We start from the raw sequence: 19,006 nt of genomic DNA on the forward strand, positions 1-19,006 counted from the left end.
ATAAAATAAATGGAGGAATGAACTACATCAGTTACAGAAATCACTAATGGGCACAATTGAACAGTATTCTCTGGTGTTTTAAAGTTATCTGCACAAAGTTTAACCATTTACAGCTAAAGTTAATTCGGTCATAAAGAGTTATGAAGTTATGAAATGCTGGTGAATTACAAAACACTGTAACTCTCTAGTTAATTACAAACAGTCAGACAAGGGCTCTATGTGTGTTGAAGATTATTCACCTGTTCAGCATAGAGTGATGCCAGACTTGAGTACGCATCGGCAAAATGTGGGCCATAGTGGATGGAGTCCTTCAGCAAACCCTCAGCGGTTTTCTCCTTTCCCTGGGACCTTCAACATCATCAACAACAGCAGTATTATAATATGCTCATTATTGACACACTAATGCTGTGATGTCCCACAACTCACTCACTTGGCTATTTTTTCCTCTTCTGACTAAAATTGAAGCCCAAAAATTAACACCTACATGCACCCATGGTCAAACATATTCAATTGTGCAGCACACGGATGTAATACTTTTTTGCCATTACTTTTACTATTTTGTAGCATATTTTAGTGAGTTTATAAGAATATTTAAGGCTAATTATTTTAGAATGGAATTGTAACAGGATTGATGACCTAACTGTGCTAAAATGTGCTCGATTTTCTAAAGCCTACTGCTCCTACATGGATATATTTTATCATTACCAAGCTATATCAGCTAAACGTCTGCATATTCACAAAAGAAACAGTACACACACAGACACACACACTTACAGATGACATGGTCTTGCTACAGCTATTAATGGCTCAGTATGTTTGTTTCTACAGCCCCAGTGATAATGCAGAGATTGTAATGGGGTAGAGCCATAATAATGGACATAATTTCAGCTTCTATTATTGATGTAATTTTCTATTAGAGCTAGCAGAGCTCAGGGCAATCTATGCTGTTTGACCGTGAAACAAACAAACCTAAAAAACCCTCCGCATCATAACAAAGAGCTTGTCAGATTCCTGTGACCATGTCAGGATTTGGGGTAATTGACAACTTTCATTTAGCAAACGTGGTTAGTCATTATTTTTCAGAGCCTACAGCTTCTGACTTCAGTATGACTAATGCCATAACATCATTAGCTGACCATTCATTTAAATCTGAGCACTGAAGCTACGTTCATGTTTCTCAATTCTGTTTGTGTTTACATTGACACACCAGGACTCCAAGGTTTTGCATCAGCAGTGCAATGACTCATTGTAATTAAGGTTTCAAATGACTTTGTGGATTGAAATGTAGGTGACAATCGCCATTTTAATAACACACATGAGAAGAATCCACAGGAGAAATATATTTGATGGAGTAATCATTTTTAACCCCAGGATTCTAAATATTGAGGCCAGTGTCCTTACAGGCAGAGTGAATTGTGAGGTGTTATATACACAGATCTGTGTATCCTAAACTATGTACCTATTCACTTCTGGATGACTTCTAGGAATCATGTTCAAAGTTGCCATCATGTAAAGAAAGGGGCCTAAAGGTTTCTGTTAATATTAATATTAATATTAGGGATACACATTAGAAAACAGCCATCTCAAATTTAAGAAAAGCACCAATATTATAGAAAGCAATATCTTTCTTTTATGTTAAGCCCCTCTGCTCTAACACAATTTCCTGGCAAATGCTAACAAGTAAGAATGCCACTGCCACTCTCCTAAGTATCGGCACTGGTGGACAGACTTTCCTTAGATAAGGTGTTTATACATGTAGGGCTGTCATTTCCTGGATGATGTGGTGGATTTGATTGCGTTTTTGAAAGGTCGGTTTCATATCAGGTCTGTATTGTAAAACAGGTCATTTAAAGGGACACTATAGGTTCATTAAGTGCAGAAAAATCAAGTAGAAAAAGTGGAAAATATCTGTTGGAAAAAGAAGTGACAGCATGAGAATATTTCCAGTATGGCAACATAAATAGTGATACATTTTCATTAACTAAGTCTCACAATAAAGTCAGGCCTACTTAAGCATATCCAATTCATTCCTTGTTTGATGAAGCAGGTTTAACCTACCTACATAGGTAATTAACCCTAAGCTTATCAACCAGACTGGAACACAGTCTTTGACATACATGGCACACATACACATTTATTTTCAAGTCAAATAGTACATGGTACCGAATCACAGCATTACATAAATAAAAGCACTGGCGTCAGTCTGATGTTCTAGTTAAGAACAAGCTGCTAGAAGTGCTCTTGTATTATAATTTTATATATTAAATGTAATAATGGGCTGCATTGAGAATATTTCATACTGTCCTCCTGTTCTTGGATAGATAGGAACTCTCACCACAAACGGGGTGACAGTGGCACTGGAGGTAGAGCAGTCATAGCTGTTGGTCGGATCCCCGGCTCCTCCGGTCACATGTCGAAGTGTCCTTGAACAAGACACTGAACCCCAACTTAGTTGTTCCCGGTGAGTGTTGGCCAGCTGCATAGCAGCAGAGTGTTTGGGTGATTGTGAGTGTAAATGGGTGAATGAGAGCAGTATAAATTGCTTTGAGTACCAATAGGTAGAAAAGCGCTATATAAGTGCAGACCATTAGCATTTACATGCTTCAATTCATACACCTATTGTGAATGTGTACATGGATAAACGACACATTTTTTCTAGATAAAATGATGGCAACCTTAGACATATACATTCATGCACGTTATCTGATGGAACGTACATAGACATTGGCACAATATAAGATGAGGCATGTCTGCCCCATTAACAAATACAAAGAAACGCAGAAGTGCTGATTTTCTGGATACAGCGATAACATTTACATTTGTCAATTTTATTTGTTTTTGATATTGAATAGTTCAGTATCTTCATGTAGTACAATAACGATTGCCTATTGTTTACTTGTATTAATTTACAGGCCAGTCTTGCTGCAGCAGGTCAAATATGGTGGCAACAGGCTGAAAAAGCGGATGTGGTGTCAATGCACCAAAGTCACTACATGAACATTCATGTCTATTACACATAAGTAATTACTGCATACTTACTTTACACACACAGTTGTACATAGTCCATAGTTCTATTCCTATTACTACTAGTATTATTTAGTTTATACGTATTCGTATATACGTGGTATTCACTCTGGACAGCAAAGGAAGAATTTAATTTTAGTGGGAAATATGTTTTCCTCACTGTGCACATGATAATACGTAAATGCTTTGATCTTCATATGTCTTCTGTAGCAGCATCGAGAACAACATGTTCTTTGTTGTATCTGACTTAAGAACAGCAACACTAGACAGAAATACACCAGTGTGTAACTTTGAACACTGAACATTCCATAGCTTAGATATGTGAAACGAGCGTGTAGTTAATGTGTGAACTGGCACTTAGGACAATCCAGGCAGACATATATTTTTGGGCTACACATGCATAAGTGCTGGCAGAAAATTAAAAATTAGTAAATGTTTAAAAACAGCTGGGATAGCCTCAGGCCCCCATGACCCTGAACAGGATAAGCAGTTAAGAAAATAAATTGATGAATGATAAGCAAATAAGTGCAATATCTCCTTTTGGTAAATACTCTGCACTTATATAATGCTTTTCTACCTATTGTTAGTCAAAACACTTTACACAGCTTCTCATTCACCCATTCACCCTCACACATTGATGGGGGAGCACTGTACCTCCTGCACCACAGTCGCCCTTTTCCGGAAATTGAGATTTTATACACTCCTTTATATGACGTAGATTGTTAGAAGGCAGCATAATATGCACACAGTAAAGTAATGCATGTAATTCTAATCTGACATCCACATTATAGTCAAATCAAACAATAAGCAATCAATGAACTGCCTCCTCTTTTACATCTTTACTTTTGGAGAGATAAAAGGATTCAAACTGGTTGGTTGGTCTGTTGTTGTAAAATCTGAAGTAAAAAATACTTTTAACAACAATTGTTAAAGGTTGCAGCTAGAATGTTAAGCCTGTCTCATGCTGTGAAGGTATTTATCAAGTTTGGGAACTGTTCAAAAAGTTTTTAACTAGCAAGTATCTGGTCTAACTGCGTCTCTCCAGCAAAGCCACGGTCAGGCTTTTGTTGTTTGTTCAGAAATGTGTGCTGTCACCATATGCCTTTCACTGTGTGTGTGTGCATGTGTGAACTTGTATAATAATCTTCTTTACAGAGTGAGAACATTTTTTAGAAAGTGAAGACATTCCGGCTAGTCCTCACTTTTTCAAAGGGCTGTTTACGGTTAAACTAGTTTTTAGGGTTAGGGCAAGCATTATGTCAATGAGTGTCCACACAAAGATAGTACAAGTGTGTGTGCGTGTGTGTGTATTTGTGTCTCACTTGAGGAGATTTCCCAGGTTGAAGAGAGCTCGGTTATGTTGAGGGTTGATGTCCAGTGCTTTCCTGTAGTAGCGCTCTGCCTCCTCTGGGTTGTGTGTTAGAGTGCCTAGGTTGTTCATGGCGCTGGCATGACGAGGATATAACCTGCGAGAACATGAGAGGGAAATCAATGTTATTTACTGAGAACATTTTGCATTAAAATGCAGATGCAAACATTTCTCTCTACTGTCTTTGACTCTTGATTCTTTTCAAAAAGATAGTATTCTGTCATGTTTAAACATTTTGTGTTTTCATAAATGTGCCACAAACATTAAAAAATACCCACATTTACAGTCACATTATTCAGTAAAAAGACAAAACAACAAAACAAAAAAACAACAACTTATCACTAATGTTTGCCGCCAGTTAGATGTAGTTCAAATTTTAAGGACAAGAGCACATTTTTTCAAGTGTGTCTTAAATTTACAGTCAGGTGCTCATACGAACACTGTCGAAGTCTTATTGCTGTTGTAATTGCTCCTGTTTATACTGACCATCAAGTAATCCCTGCCTAAAACCCTTTAAATAGAAGTGATGTGATCAAAATACACCTTTTTCTGTTGAAAAATGTTTTCCAATGTGTATCCAAAGCTACAATGATGCTGTAGCACTTATTTTAATTTAGTGATTATCTTACAAAGTGCATATAGTGTAAAATATTGTCTTTGTTTTTCCTTTGACTGTGATGGTTTCCTTGTTGAGATGAAGGAAAATAAGTCCTTTAAGTTGACACTCACAAAGTGAAGATTTTGTATTTAGAATGCATTCTCCTAAACGGTAAAATGCAATTCAGAAAATGACAGGTGTTTATGTCACTCTGACCTGTATATATTTGATTTTGTTAAAGACAGATAAGTACTGCACTTTTGCCAATTATCAGCAGGTAATTTTAACAGCCAGTCTACTAGCTCACTACCTGTGGAAAGGAGAATCACTAAGGCCTCCATACTTCCAGATTGAAGTATGCCATAACATGAACTTGATTGCACTAAGAGTCTTGTCACAGTGATAAAGATTATCTTCAGAGTAAATGGTGCAGATAAATCAACAATAAATATTTGGAAGCTGCCTTTTAATCACTGCTGCAAAAGAACTCTGTGGAAATGAAATACATTTTTTTTTTTGGTGTTCATGATGGTGACACAGGCACAACAAGTTGCCCAGGGCAGGAGGTGGAGGAAGGGGTGCCGTGGAAACACTCTACTGTTTCTATGGTAACTTGTTCCAGGTGATAATGAGTTGTTTTTTTTATGGTGCAAAAAGAGAAGCAGCTTTGTAAACACTTGGGAGCTTAGTGACAAAGGAAACATCTATTTACGCTGTCAAAACTTTCACAACCAGATTTCTGGGGAGTATAGAGCTGCTGCTTTAGACACAAATGTTGATCACACCACTAAAGCAAACTAGACAGAACAGTTATTAATGTACAGAACTTACTTGTACTGTCTGTGCCATTTTTGAAATGATGATACAGGATTATACAGTCCCCTACAAAGGGCTAATTCAATTGTTTTTGCTGTAGTTCTATTATAATTCTTATAACGATCACTGTATATAAGACAAATGTTTAGAATTTCAGCGGTCTTTGATAATTTACACCACAATACAATAAATAACAGAAGATAACTACCTTTTTATCAGATCACCAAAAATATCTCTTCAAAAATATTGTAACAGTAGTATTATAGTAAATTCTAGTAAACAAAACCTAATATTTGTAGCAAATCTCTTGCAGTGACTGTATCAAGCCTGTGATAAACTGACATCACCAAATCGTTGGTTGTTGGTTTCTGATGTTTTTCCAGTTTTTAACTGTATCATTATCTTTTTCAGCATCTTTTTCAGATGAGTTAAAATTTGATAATTGACTTATATCATACTGTATGACTCTACTTCCTCCATGTTTCATAGATGAGCTTTTAGGATTTGAATCCTGATATTTTCTTCCTCCACACCTTGGTCTTTCTAACGAGTCCATAAAACCTGGCTTTCTTATTATTCCTGCTGTTGAGGATTTTACATCTTGTGTTTTGTTCTCTGTTTTTCTGCTCATTAGGTTTTCTTCAAATGGTGACACCTTAATTCCTGTTGGCAGACCTTTGTATATTGCTCCATACACCACTATATTATTTCTAAGAAGAGACAAGACATACAAATGTTTGCATTGCAAATTGTTTTTCCATTGCTTCTCAGATTCAAAATGGTTTTACTTCCAAAGACTGCTCTCAAACTTGTATGTTGATGTATGCTTTTTAGCTACAATTACAGTCTAAGTAGTCCTTTATAACTACTTATTGTCCTAAGGATCAATCTCACAGAACATAGCTGGATAACAAGTCAGACCGTGCTGCCTTATTGCCTTAAAAATGCAAAGGAGCAGATAGGAAGCAGAGGTTGGTTAATAAAGGTGAGAGTCACTTGTCTGGTGGGTTTAGGGTTATTGCGATCTGTGATGTACTGTAGTTTGGAGCTGGATGAAAGCTGCTGAAACTGTCTGCTCTAGCTTTAGCAGGATGACAGCCTGGAACAGCAGAGTTGCTGTGTTGAAGCTCCCAAACACTGAAACACACAACTGAAAGGAGAGAAGGGAGAAGTGGCAAGAGGAAGAAAGAAGGCAGAGAGTGAAGAAACAAAGTGATGGAAGGCAGAAATTAAGAGCCAGGGAATGTAGAGAAAAATGTTTGCAATGTGCTGTCAGCTACCCGACATTGACAACTGTCTAAAGATAAAAGACAAATTAGGCTATTTTACACTTTTTAATTCTTTAAGTCCACCTTGTTTTCCATATTTAAGGTTGATTTTCTCTTTAAATTTTTATCTTACAATTATACAACCAGTTTTCTCTCCAATCAAAGCAGTTGATTATGTAAGAAATGCGTGGAATTATTTCAGTTCTAAGCATTAGAAAGGAATGTTTTTAAATTAATTTATCTCATTACTTGTTTTGTTTTCAGATTCTACAATGTGACATGATGCTGTGCCTCTAGGTTTTATATATCTACATATATATCTTATTTTCAGAGTGTAGACCTTTACTAGTAAGAAACATCTACACATCACACATTACAAATAAATATCTGCCAGATTACATGTGAATAAGAGTGGAGGACAGAAGCTGGACCATATCCTTGTGACAGGAACCAAGTCTTTCATTAAGGCAGCCTGTGGTGCATGTTCAATCGTACATTATCAGACAGAAAAAAATAATTTGTCAATAATATTAGTAAAGGTAAATATAAAACATTTTAATGAAGCTCAGCGTTGTTATATTTTTGTTAAATTCCCACCAGAGCCAAGCGCTAAAAATAAAGTACCTTATGGTACACTGGACAAAATGTAACAAACGATCCATGTTCTTTATTTTCCGTGCAGTGACCTTGAGTTGTAGGCTATCAGTAACCTGGCTATCCATTATGGACCATGTATATGTGAATAATCTATATACCTCTGACCAATCAGAGAAGAACAACAATTTGAATTACTTAAGTTTGAATTACTTTTAAACAAGCTTCCCAATTCAGTATAACTGATCAGTGACTGGGTAAGGCAACTACAACGAGCAATAAACACAACAGAGAGACACAAAATGTTGTGTAGCATGTTAGCAAAAAGTCACTGAGGGATAAGCGGACATTTCTACCTTTTGATAATAGATGTATTTATCCTCACAAATATTCATGCATGCATTCATGTTTGCCTCACAGTCACATGGGTTCATAGAAGTTTAGCTTAGAGTTTTTACACACACAGACACACACATACAAACACACACAGAAACTAGAACATTTACAACATCCTTTCCATTTACTCTCAGTCAATTTCAACTGTCGTTCATCTATTATTTCACTGCAAAAAGTGTATGTTCTGACACATGTCCATCATGGTCAGCATTACACTTTTCCCATGCTGACCTCTGTTTGCCCCTCACACCGAAAAAAAAAAAATAAAACACCACCAGACCACAACTCAGGGACCAGTTGCTTTTAACATGCCAGCAAGTAGTTCTGCATGTTCCAAAGTACAGAGCAGCTGATCACTGTCCGTTTGTCTGTAGCACACAACACTCTCCCCAAATGTGAGTTCTCTTAATTTCATTTAAATTCTCAGTTCTGTGAAAATTACTTGGAAGTTAACAACAGCCTCTGCACATTTTACCTTTTCATCATCAAACGCTTTAACACCTGCTGCATTGGTCACTGCATTCAAAATAATATTTACATATATATTTTTATTACAAAACAAATAAATTCACTGGCTTTATCTTAAAGGGCGACTTCAACAATTTTCAACTTGCTTTCCATGGCTTACGTTTAGAGTGTAAATGTGCATAAATGCTTTTAAACTTCCTTCAGACTTCCAAATTTCAAGACTTCCATGATTTCCAAATATTTCTGTGCTTCAAGCTAAAAAACTCCTCCAGATGACATCACCCAGCTGAGTTTTTCATTATTAGTTTAGATCATGTCATTTGGAGGGGCGCTTGAAAAGCAGGTTGACCGTGATTATAAACTCCATAGTATGAGCAACAAGATGACATAATCTGAACAAAAGGTTCCTCAAAGTTATGTCATCTAGAGGTATTTTTAAAGCTAGAACTAAAGAAACATTTTAATATAGGGAAGTCAGAGGGACGTTTACTAAAAATGTTTATATGTCCTATCCAAACTAGAAACAGTCGAACCAAGCTATTATTAGTGAAAGCATCTTCGCTCTCACAAGTCTGCATTGTCCGAGAAATTGAGGACCGTCCATAAATAAAAATGACTTTTTTAAATGTTGCATGGCATTGCATTCTAAATACTTTTTAAAACTTTAAGGACCCGTGGAAACCCTTTAGTCATTGTTTAGTCAACATCAGTAACCTGGCAGAATAAATTTGCTTTATTTATTCAATCCAGCTGCTATGGAAAGGCTGATGATTAACTTGAGTTATAGAACAGTAGCAGTTATTTTAAGGATAGAGAAATAAATGTTACTCTAATATTAATGTATTAAGCTTATTTATTTGGTGGCTGTGGACAATGTGCACAAAACTCTTTGGGCTGTCCCGACCCTCATGAACTTTGGCAACTATTTTACAGATACCATAGCAGACATGCAAAGGTGGAAAACATAAACTGGCCTTTGGAAACCTATGCAAATAGTTTCTGATCAGTGCTCAGTCAGACCTGAGGGCAGTGTTGTAGTGGTGAATGGCCTCCTGGTGCCGACCGCTATCTTTGAGGAAGTTGGCGTAGTTGTAGTGGACTTTGGCATTGTGAGGCAGTGTCTGGATACCAGAGCTGAAATAAGGAGGAAAGGGAGGGAAAAGAAGAGGCATGATGTCAGTCTGAAGAAACATATGGGGTTGAAATATTTCCGAAAACTCACTTTGAGGACAAAAAGGAAACTTTCAGCACTATCGTGATTGGATCAACTTTTCTGGGTGAAGGGGGTATTGGGGAGAAAGATTTTGATCCCATCGGGAGTATGTTTGTGGGTAATACTTCATTCCAAGCACAGTAATAATAACAGCCAAAGTTTCTTCCTGTCTATTACACGTGGATGTTTTTAAATAAGCACATTCGTTTGGTATCATTTCAGCGTTATCAGATAATTACAAATACTTATTCAAAGCTGGTGTGTCTAAATGTAAAAAAAAATGTTGGAAATAAGGTGGAAATGCAACGTAGGTGATTTCATCAGATTTCAGATTTCACCTTTTTTAAAGGCTAAAGTCTACATTTAGTTCCACATTTTATGTTTCTGTGTTTTCTTCTTCTAACTTCCAGCATTGCCATTAATTGATTCTTTAGCCTTCCCCACGCTGTGTTCAGTTTTAATCTTTTGAAGCAGCATCACATAAACCTCTCATTGTTGAAGCTACCTGCTCAGGTGCTATGTTCTCCCTTTTCCTGAGGGATGTAATGCCACTGTGCATGTGAGCACATTGTTGTAGTTGGGGTGCTTCTGGGGTTTTCCCATACATAGTCTGTCCTTACCGGAAAAGGGCCTCCCTGGACAGCCAGACTTGGTTTTGCTGTACAGTCTTCCAAGAGAAGAGCAGGAGGAGCAGCAGCATAGAGACACTGATGATAGTGGTACCCCAGCGACCAAGTACCGAACATAGCCGACCCAGGCCGTGAGCCACAAGGATACAGTAACCCATACTGTAGGGAGCGGAGAAGGATAAAGGAGTTAAGCAAGAGGCAAGGAAGGAAAATAAAATGTGCTCAATGACAATAAAGGATGTTCTTCTGATGCTACCATATCACTTCTGTTTACATTCATTTCCTGAAAAGTCTGCACTGTCTGGACAGTGACAAAATTCACCAAAGCTGAATTAATTTGGCTGAAACTGAATTAATTTGGCTGAAACTAATAGAACAAAGGTACAAGTTAGTGTGTTTGAGTCCAGTCATTCAGTAAATCTTACCCAAACATTTCTGGTGAATGAGAAGCAACATTGTAAAGTGTTTCGAATAAAAGGGCTATATAAGGCGCCATGTACCAACTGAATAAAATACAGTACATTCAGGAAGATGTAGCTATTTGCCTAATCACATAATTCAAAAGAAAACTGAAAAAATAAATTAAAATATATTAAAGTGTTGTTCTGGCTTTTACTTTCTGTATTAGAACAATATCTGGGATGACAGCACAAGCAAATAGTCAGTCAGAGAAGAAGATACTATTATTTGTTTGACAAATTTGTTTCTGTTGCTTATTTGCGATGCAAATTCATTATTGCCAAGAGCAAATTCACCTTTTGTGATATTAAGGATGTCTTATTAAAATTAAGGCTGCTGAATTTTCAGAAACCAAAAAGCATAGGGATGTAAACGGCAGAGAGAATGAGAAATAAACAAAATGCTGAAAAAAGGCCAAGTTCAGGTGAAAAGAACTGCTATTAATGCCTCTCTCTTTTTACACTGTTTTTCACTGTGTGTCCTGTCAGCTGTGTGTGAGGTCATCAATCGTTCTGCATGGGACTGTTTCAGATGACTGTATGTGCCTGTGTGTGACTGACAGTGTTTACCACAGAATTTGATTATAGTTGGTGGTGGGGGTGGAGGGGTATCTGTGATGCTCAGTGTAAGTAGTATAAATATTTACTTTATTGTAGGCCTGTATATAGCAAATGAGATTGAAGAAGATGAAAATATATTGAATGCATATTTATTGTATTCATAGCCTATTAAAACTTTATTTTCTAGCAGATACTTGCTCCAAATACTAAAGGACCTGATGCAGAAGAGCAATTTAATTTATTGATTCATCAACATAATATGGACATTTCACCTGGGAGATTCTGAAAATGATGCAAGTTTAGCTGGTGGTTTTACTACAGAAGAGGTCTTACTCTGTTTTAAGAGTACTACTAAGGGAACTACAGAGATATTCAGTACACTCTGGTTGTTCAGAGGACTTATAGAGTGATACTTCTTACCTCATTTGTCCTGGCATTAATTAAAGTCACGGAATAATGGGTGACCTGCCATATTACACTGTGTTGTGTTTTGTGATGTTTCTCTCTATTTGCTGAGCTCAGGTCCCTTTGAAAAACAGATAAAAATCCTAATGACACCACCTGATTAAATGCTGTCTAATGTTTACTATTTAGCTATTTGTCTTGCTGACAGTTGCCTGTTGTTATAGTAATGCAAAAATGCTTTGCAGCTTGTGTGTTTTCATGCAGGTAGACAGCAGGTAGAAACAGCAACTGTCAGAAGCAAACAATGAAAAGATTTGTCATGGCTTAAAGAAAAACATTTGCAGAAGCATTTTTACCCGTTCGGTTTTGTTATTTAAAAATGTTACAAGTGGATCCTCAGTGTCCCTTTTTTACAGAAACACAGCAGTATCCCTGATCCCTATTGGCTTTTACTGGCCAATTAGTGCTGCACAAAACCGAATTTTAGAGCTCGTTGTAGAATCTTTGGTGCAGTTTCCTTGACTATCGGTAAAAGTAGTCCAGTAGGTAGAGACAATTTGAGATCCATTAAGATGTTGCAAGGCAGAGTCACTTTTTCTGCCCAGGAAACTGGGCAAAATTAAATTAAGGCTCAATCAATCCATATATCTGTACCCATCATATAAATTTAATTACATTATCGGGCAACCACATGCAGGCCAAACATTGGTGTCCACACAGACTCTCTGCAGTTTGAGTTCACCAACTTGCACATATGCTAGTAACGTTTAGACTGTTTCAAAACATGGAAGGTTTGTGACATATACTTCAACATCTTTGATAATGTTCAGCATTTAAGTAAAGTTTGATTTTTTTCATGTTCAGCCAAACACAACATACCAAGGAGGGCTTTTTTCACACTGTTGCTACTGTCTAGACTTGCCATCATATACTGTAATGCTCATGTGTCCATTTATGTAGCGTTTAGAGTAAGATAAAGACTGACGCAAATTAAAGAGTGGTTATGGATCCATCACAGGGAAAATTAATGAATCTGTACATAATCTGTGTGGTTATTGGTTGTGACGGACCCAAAGATGCAAAGTTGCTTAACAGTAGTTTCTATATACACAGCATGTGTCGTTAGATGATGGAGCAGTTGCATCCAAGATCTGTCAGAAAAACTATTCTATTTTTGCCAAAATGTGAGCTTTTGATAAGCTCTGTATTATGATGTGTTACAAAAATGTCTCTATTCCCACATAATCTACACTGTGTGTAAATACCAGGCTATCTCCAGGTGATTTTAACCAGGTAAAACACCTCCCATCTCGGTGAAGATAGGAGATATTTCCAAATGTAGCAATGTTCGTTAATTTACCTTCATTTAGTTCAATCAGGGCCAGTTTGATTTGCTTTTTGGGTCACTTGATAAATATGGGCCCTAGTCTTATTTTATTTTTAAAATGTAACATACAGAGGCTGCTTTTACAACAGCTTTTATAAATAATGTATAATTTACATAATAGCAGCTAGTGAGTACCAACATACATGATTTACTGTAATAGTCAGACTTCCTTCAAACTAAATTTCCATGTATGTTAATACCAGGACCATTTTGTGTATGGCTGGTAGGATGATGGGCTTATTGTCAGTAAAAATTGTAAAGAGATGTCTGAAGAAAAATAAAAATAGGTATATTGTAAAGTTGATATTTGGGTTAAAAAGACACCAAATGCAAACAATACTGTCTTCTAGATAAAAACGAATATCATAAGTCAGTGTTGAAGTAATAATATTTGAAACTGTATAAGATTCAGTACCAAACCTACTAAAACAAAAGGATGGCTGGTAAAAACCAATTGCATCGTTGGTTTGTCTGGCTGCTGTGCATATATCAGAACATAACTGTCCACTTATATAGCGCTTTTCTACCTATTGGTACTCAAAATGCTTTACATTGCTTCTCATTCACCCATTCACACTCACAATCACACACCGATGGGGGAGCTGCTATGCAGCTGGCCAACACTCACCGGGAGCAACTAAGTGTCTTGCTCAAGGACACTTCAACATGTGACTTCAACAGGAACTGGGGAAAAAACCAACAACCCTGGAAATGGTGGATGTCTACTCTACCTCCTGCACCACAGTTGCCTCTAAAGTCAAGATGGTTTAACAGGTTCTAGTAAAAGACAGTGGTCAACACAGATTAAAGTCTATTAAAGTCATCTGTCTGGAAAGATCAACTGACAATGTGGTTTACTGCTCTCTCTTCTTCTGTAAGCCTATGATACAATTTAGTACAATTGTAGTGACAGTAATTGTACTGTGTCAAGGTTTGAATCCCGAGTGGTCAGTGGTGTACAATGATGACTTAGATTAGGGAAGTTTGGAAATAGGAAGACTTGAAGAAAATGGTAGAGAAGTGGCCTTCACAGCTGCAAAGATGAGGCAGAAGAAAATGTAATGATTCAAATACAGAAAAACACTTAATGCAGAGTACAAACAGAGCGAACTTTCTGACCATCAAATACAGCACGGACTATTGTCTTTTTGTGGGGGCAATACCATTAAGTTAGTTCAATACCAACCTCATTGTCATGAGGACTTTTTCCCCTTTCAGGGGTCATCACAGCAAATCATGTGCCTCCATCAAAGCCTGTCCTCTGCATCCTCTTCTCTCACACCAACTAACATGTCCTCCCTCACTACATCCATAAATCTCCTCTTTGCTCTTCCTCTAGACCTCCTGCCTAGCAGCTCCAACCTCAGCATCCTTCTACTGATATATTCACCGTCTCTCCTCTGAACATGTCCAAACCACCTTTACCAGACTTTAAAGAATTAGATGTTATGTTAAAATTAAGTTCAAATTAATGTTTGGGTTTGGGATTTAGTTTCAGCAGTTAAAGTTCAGTGTAAGGGCTAGATAAATAATTATGCTAATGAGTGTGGATGTGTGTGTAGCTAATGTGACACTGAAACCCAACAGCATGTGAATCTACATGGCAGAAAATTAGATTATCCTACGCTAATTCTCTTATGGAAAACAACCTAATCATACAAGTGCCTGGAGATGCACATTGCAACAAACACACACATATATACACATGTCTGTGATGATAATAGACATTATGTTTAATGATTCAGTTTCCTGCTGAAACTTGTGTGTGATGCTGGAGGGGAAACTGGGAGACTCTGGGCCAACTAAAACTTGCAGCTCAGGAGCAGGCAGAGGTCATTGCTTAAAACGGATAAGAGTGGGGATTGGTACGGCATAATAACACGACAGTTTAGTCATCTGACTAACCAACTACCACTGCTGCTTTCATCCAATCACTTCCATGTTAAAGTGGTCCTTTGTGAGCCTCCCTGTTTCTCTTCAAAATTATGTCACATTGCTAAAACACTTCACTCAAACAAATCCAAATCTTAATATAATCACTAGTAATAATGAATCTGAATCATGTTATAAATACTGTTTTCACCAGTGTAGGAAAGTGAGAGGCTGAGGAAAAACAATCCCAGTAGCTGCTTCACAATAAAAAGACATTGAAAATTCCTCCTTCTCCTCCACCCTCAACATTGGCCTATGTCATGTACACAGGGGCAGTGTCAGTGGCAGCATGTTGAAGATGAAAATGTAGGGCTGAAGGAGAAGAACAGATGTGAGGAGATGGGAAGAACACACAAGTGTAAAAGCATGGAGAATATGAGGGAGAAGTGGAAAGAAAGGTGGTGAACAATAGATTGGCAGAGAATAGGAGGAAAGGGAGTGATTGAGTGCAGAAAAAGTAAAAGAAAGTGGAGAAGCTCTAGACTCCGGAGTGAACCAGTCATACGAATTTGAAAGAGTGCAATGACTCAGAGATAACCACTGTCTCTCTCTCTCACACACACACATGCACGTACACACACACACACACTCGAGTGCACTCCAGAGCAGAATAAATGGTAAATGGTCTGCACTTATATAGCGCTTCCTATTGGTACCCAAAGCGCTTTACACTGCTTCTCATACTGCACTCGCAACCACACACCGATGGGGGAGCTGCTATGCAGCTGGCCAACACTCACCGGGCGCAATTAAGTTGGGGTTTAGTGTCTTGATCAAGGACACTTTGACATGTGACTGGAGGAGCCCAGGGATTGAACCAACTACTGATTGGTGGACAACTGTTCTACCTTCCTGCACCACAGTCATCCCCAAAAATCTATTCATACACAATCAATTCACAAGTATCCTTGTACAGAAATGCACATAGCCATAGTTGACACTGTAGCTTTCAAACTGTTCTCCAATTAAGAAATGCATTAGTCTCTATAATCACCACAATCTGCACCATCTGCAAGTGACTCTTCAGCACATAAACATTATGCTTCTCCATTTATCCAACCCCATGATGGTATTAATCTTTTGCAGCCACGTCTGTTGGGGATGAGTGCCAATCGTGTGTAGCCATTCGAATGAGTCGCAAACCACGGAGCAAGGACCTTAAATTGTTTTGGGACCAGATCCTTTTCCGTCATCCAAAAACTGGCCATTTTCATCCCCATCTAATTACTGTCTCCCATTCGGCATAGACAATCAGCTTTTCAGCATAGAAGCGGACTTCATCTGCTCTTGCCCATGTGGCTTCCATTCTCTCATGCCGGACCAATCTTGTCAAAATTTTCTGCAGCATGTTGATTCGAGACTCTGGACGTAGACCCATTTTCCAGGCCACCTGGCCCTGGGAGATTGATCTTGCCTGGTTTAGATTCACCTGCGACCATTACTTAGCAAACAAACAGCAAAACAAAAACCTAAACAAGCAAGACTGTATATATTCTCTAAAGATTATCTGAAAATTCTCTGAAAAGATCTCTGAAATTGCATTGCCTAAATTGCCAACAACCTCTCTAAATGCCGAAAAAGGCCAATTCAATTAAAATCCATTCAACTTTATTTACATAGCAACAATTCACAACAAAGTCATCTCAAGGCGCTTTACACAATAAAGTCAAGACTATAAAAGTATGTGAAGGAAACCTAACAAATCCCCCATGAGCAAACCTAAGGCAAGTGGAGAGTAAAACTCCCTTTAATGGAAAAAACCTCCAGCAGAACCAGGCTCAAGGTGGGCGGCCATCTTTCTTGACCAGTTGGGGTGAGTGGAAATTGTAGAGAGGAAGAAAAGAGCATCAAAAGCAACAGCAACAGTGTCCTCCTCAATGCTCAGTCACTTTTGAGCATGAACATGTGGGGCTTTTTTCACATCTGTAGAACAGGTTTATGCCATTTAAAGTGTTATATCAGGACAAAATCTGAATAATTTGAAAGACACGTTAATCTACTATCCAAGTGGATTTTAATACATCTTGAATGTTTCTTCTTTACTACTGTTGTTATGGCTTCATCTGGGATAAAAAAATGTTGGAGTTGGAGTTAGCATACGATTAGCATAAATGTCATTGTTTTTGTAGTAAGCTAAAGTAGCTGTTCAGGGTGACATGCTTGATTTACAAGTTAACTGTACTGCTCTGCCCCCCCCCCCGAACTGACACTATAGTTTGAACTGTCGTCAATTACATCCATGAATTTTCTGCTTTATTTTTGTCTTTTGCCCTATTAGGCACAATTTGTTAAGTTAAAAAGTCAAAGTTTTGGCACAAAAGCACCTGAGAATTTCTCGCTCTCGTGGGATTTGGGGTACTTGTCTATCTCATTCCCAACAGTCGTTAAGTGTGTTGCCCTCCATTTTGTCAGTCATCAGGTGGGTGCTACTTCAAGAGTTGCTACTAGTTGATGGAAACAGTCTTTATGTCTGTACTGTCCATTCTTAAGGTGCTTCTGGCTCATAGTTATTTGCTGAACTCAAAATACACAGTATACACAGGCCGGCGTTAAATTGGGCATGAGCCCGACTCACATACTCCCCAAAGCTGAGCTTGATGTGGATGTCGAGGGACTGAGCTCATAGATCATACAGCTAAAACACTGATGCAAGTAGTTATATGCTGATAGCCCCCAAAACACACACAAACGCTCACCTCGGCATGTAGAGAACCCTCTCAGCCACAACAAATCCAACCCTGAAGAAAAGGTTACTGGCAGGGATGAAGGGAAACACCAGAAACAACATTCCCACCAACAACTCCTTGCTCTCCTGTCTCTGTAGAGAGAGAGAGAGAGAGAGGGAGAGAGAGGGATGAGCACATTGCAAGCAAACACAAACAATTCTGGTATAAACATTTTTAATAAGGAAAGTGAAACTGCTTTAAGTGTAAACACTTCAAACATGGCAAAAAAGAACATTCATTATCCATGGTAATATGTGTCAACACACACAGTTGCACACAATGATACAGGCATGTTTAGCAGCGATGACCAGGCTGTCCTAAATATTAACAATCATCCATGCAGCAGAGAAGCAATTAAGGAGATGGAATTATCAAATTAGTTTTCTCTTAATTCCCTTTTCTAAAGAGCCTATATCCGCAACCATTCATAGTTTTCATAATGCCCACAGCCTCTGCCTTCTCTCTATCCATGTTATCCCACAATGACTGTATTTATTTGACCTAAAAGGTCTCTAACTGGCTGAGTCTGTGGTCCCTCACCGGGTTCAGTGGATTGGCTCATTAGCCGTAATGAGAGCGAGAGTGTGTGAAGTGCTGATTAGTGTTGCTCCAATCGGAGACTTGTTCTGCCTTCAATGAGCCCACCAACAGCTACCGGGACCATCCCTGACTGGCAGGGAGTTGGTGGTAGTGATATTATAGACACACAATGAAAGACCTGGCTCTGAAAGGCACTTTGAGCAATTAAAGCAATCCTTCACTGGTAATGGCCTGAATATTACACAAAGAACACACAGAAACACTAGCTGCTGATACAGTACGACCCGATGACCTAAAGATTCAGAACATCTACAAACAGAAACTGAGAGTAGCTGATAGCATCAGACCCGTAAAGGATGTTTAGTAGCTTTCCACACAAAGAATCTGCAAACAGCTAATTATGACTGTACATGGAGTAATTGTTTACACATATGAACAAATATAAATCAACCTCTACATACAGAAAAAGTGGAGAGGTATATATATACACTGTGAATTAGTGTGGTTACATTTAAATTATACTGTAAATGTGAATGTTTTTAGTTGTTTATTGCCACAGTTAGAGTAAGCTTTACAAAATAATGATAACCATGATAGTTTTGTTCGAAAATAAGTTTATGAA

General features: G+C 38.0%; 1 protein-coding gene across 5 annotated transcripts in view; it reads right to left on the reverse strand.

Annotated features, from left to right (window-relative positions):
• Positions 1-19,006, reverse strand: part of tmtc1 (transmembrane O-mannosyltransferase targeting cadherins 1) — a 125,614-nt gene that overhangs the window by 18,289 nt on the left and 88,319 nt on the right. For 4 of the 5 annotated variants that reach the window (XM_067495723.1, XM_067495721.1, XM_067495724.1 and 1 more), the window contains 5 exons: positions 17,815-17,936; positions 10,367-10,534; positions 9,554-9,667; positions 4,347-4,490; positions 240-348 (listed from right to left, as the gene is read on the reverse strand). In XM_067495723.1, coding sequence (XP_067351824.1) covers positions 240-348; positions 4,347-4,490; positions 9,554-9,667; positions 10,367-10,534; positions 17,815-17,936 — 657 coding nt within the window. The remainder of the gene's footprint in view (positions 1-239; positions 349-4,346; positions 4,491-9,553; positions 9,668-10,366; positions 10,535-17,814; positions 17,937-19,006) is intronic. The other variant, XM_067495725.1, reaches the window with a different exon arrangement.

This window comes from Channa argus, unplaced genomic scaffold (genome assembly GCF_033026475.1).
Source record: "Channa argus isolate prfri unplaced genomic scaffold, Channa argus male v1.0 Contig038, whole genome shotgun sequence".
NCBI lineage: Eukaryota > Metazoa > Chordata > Actinopteri > Anabantiformes > Channidae > Channa > Channa argus.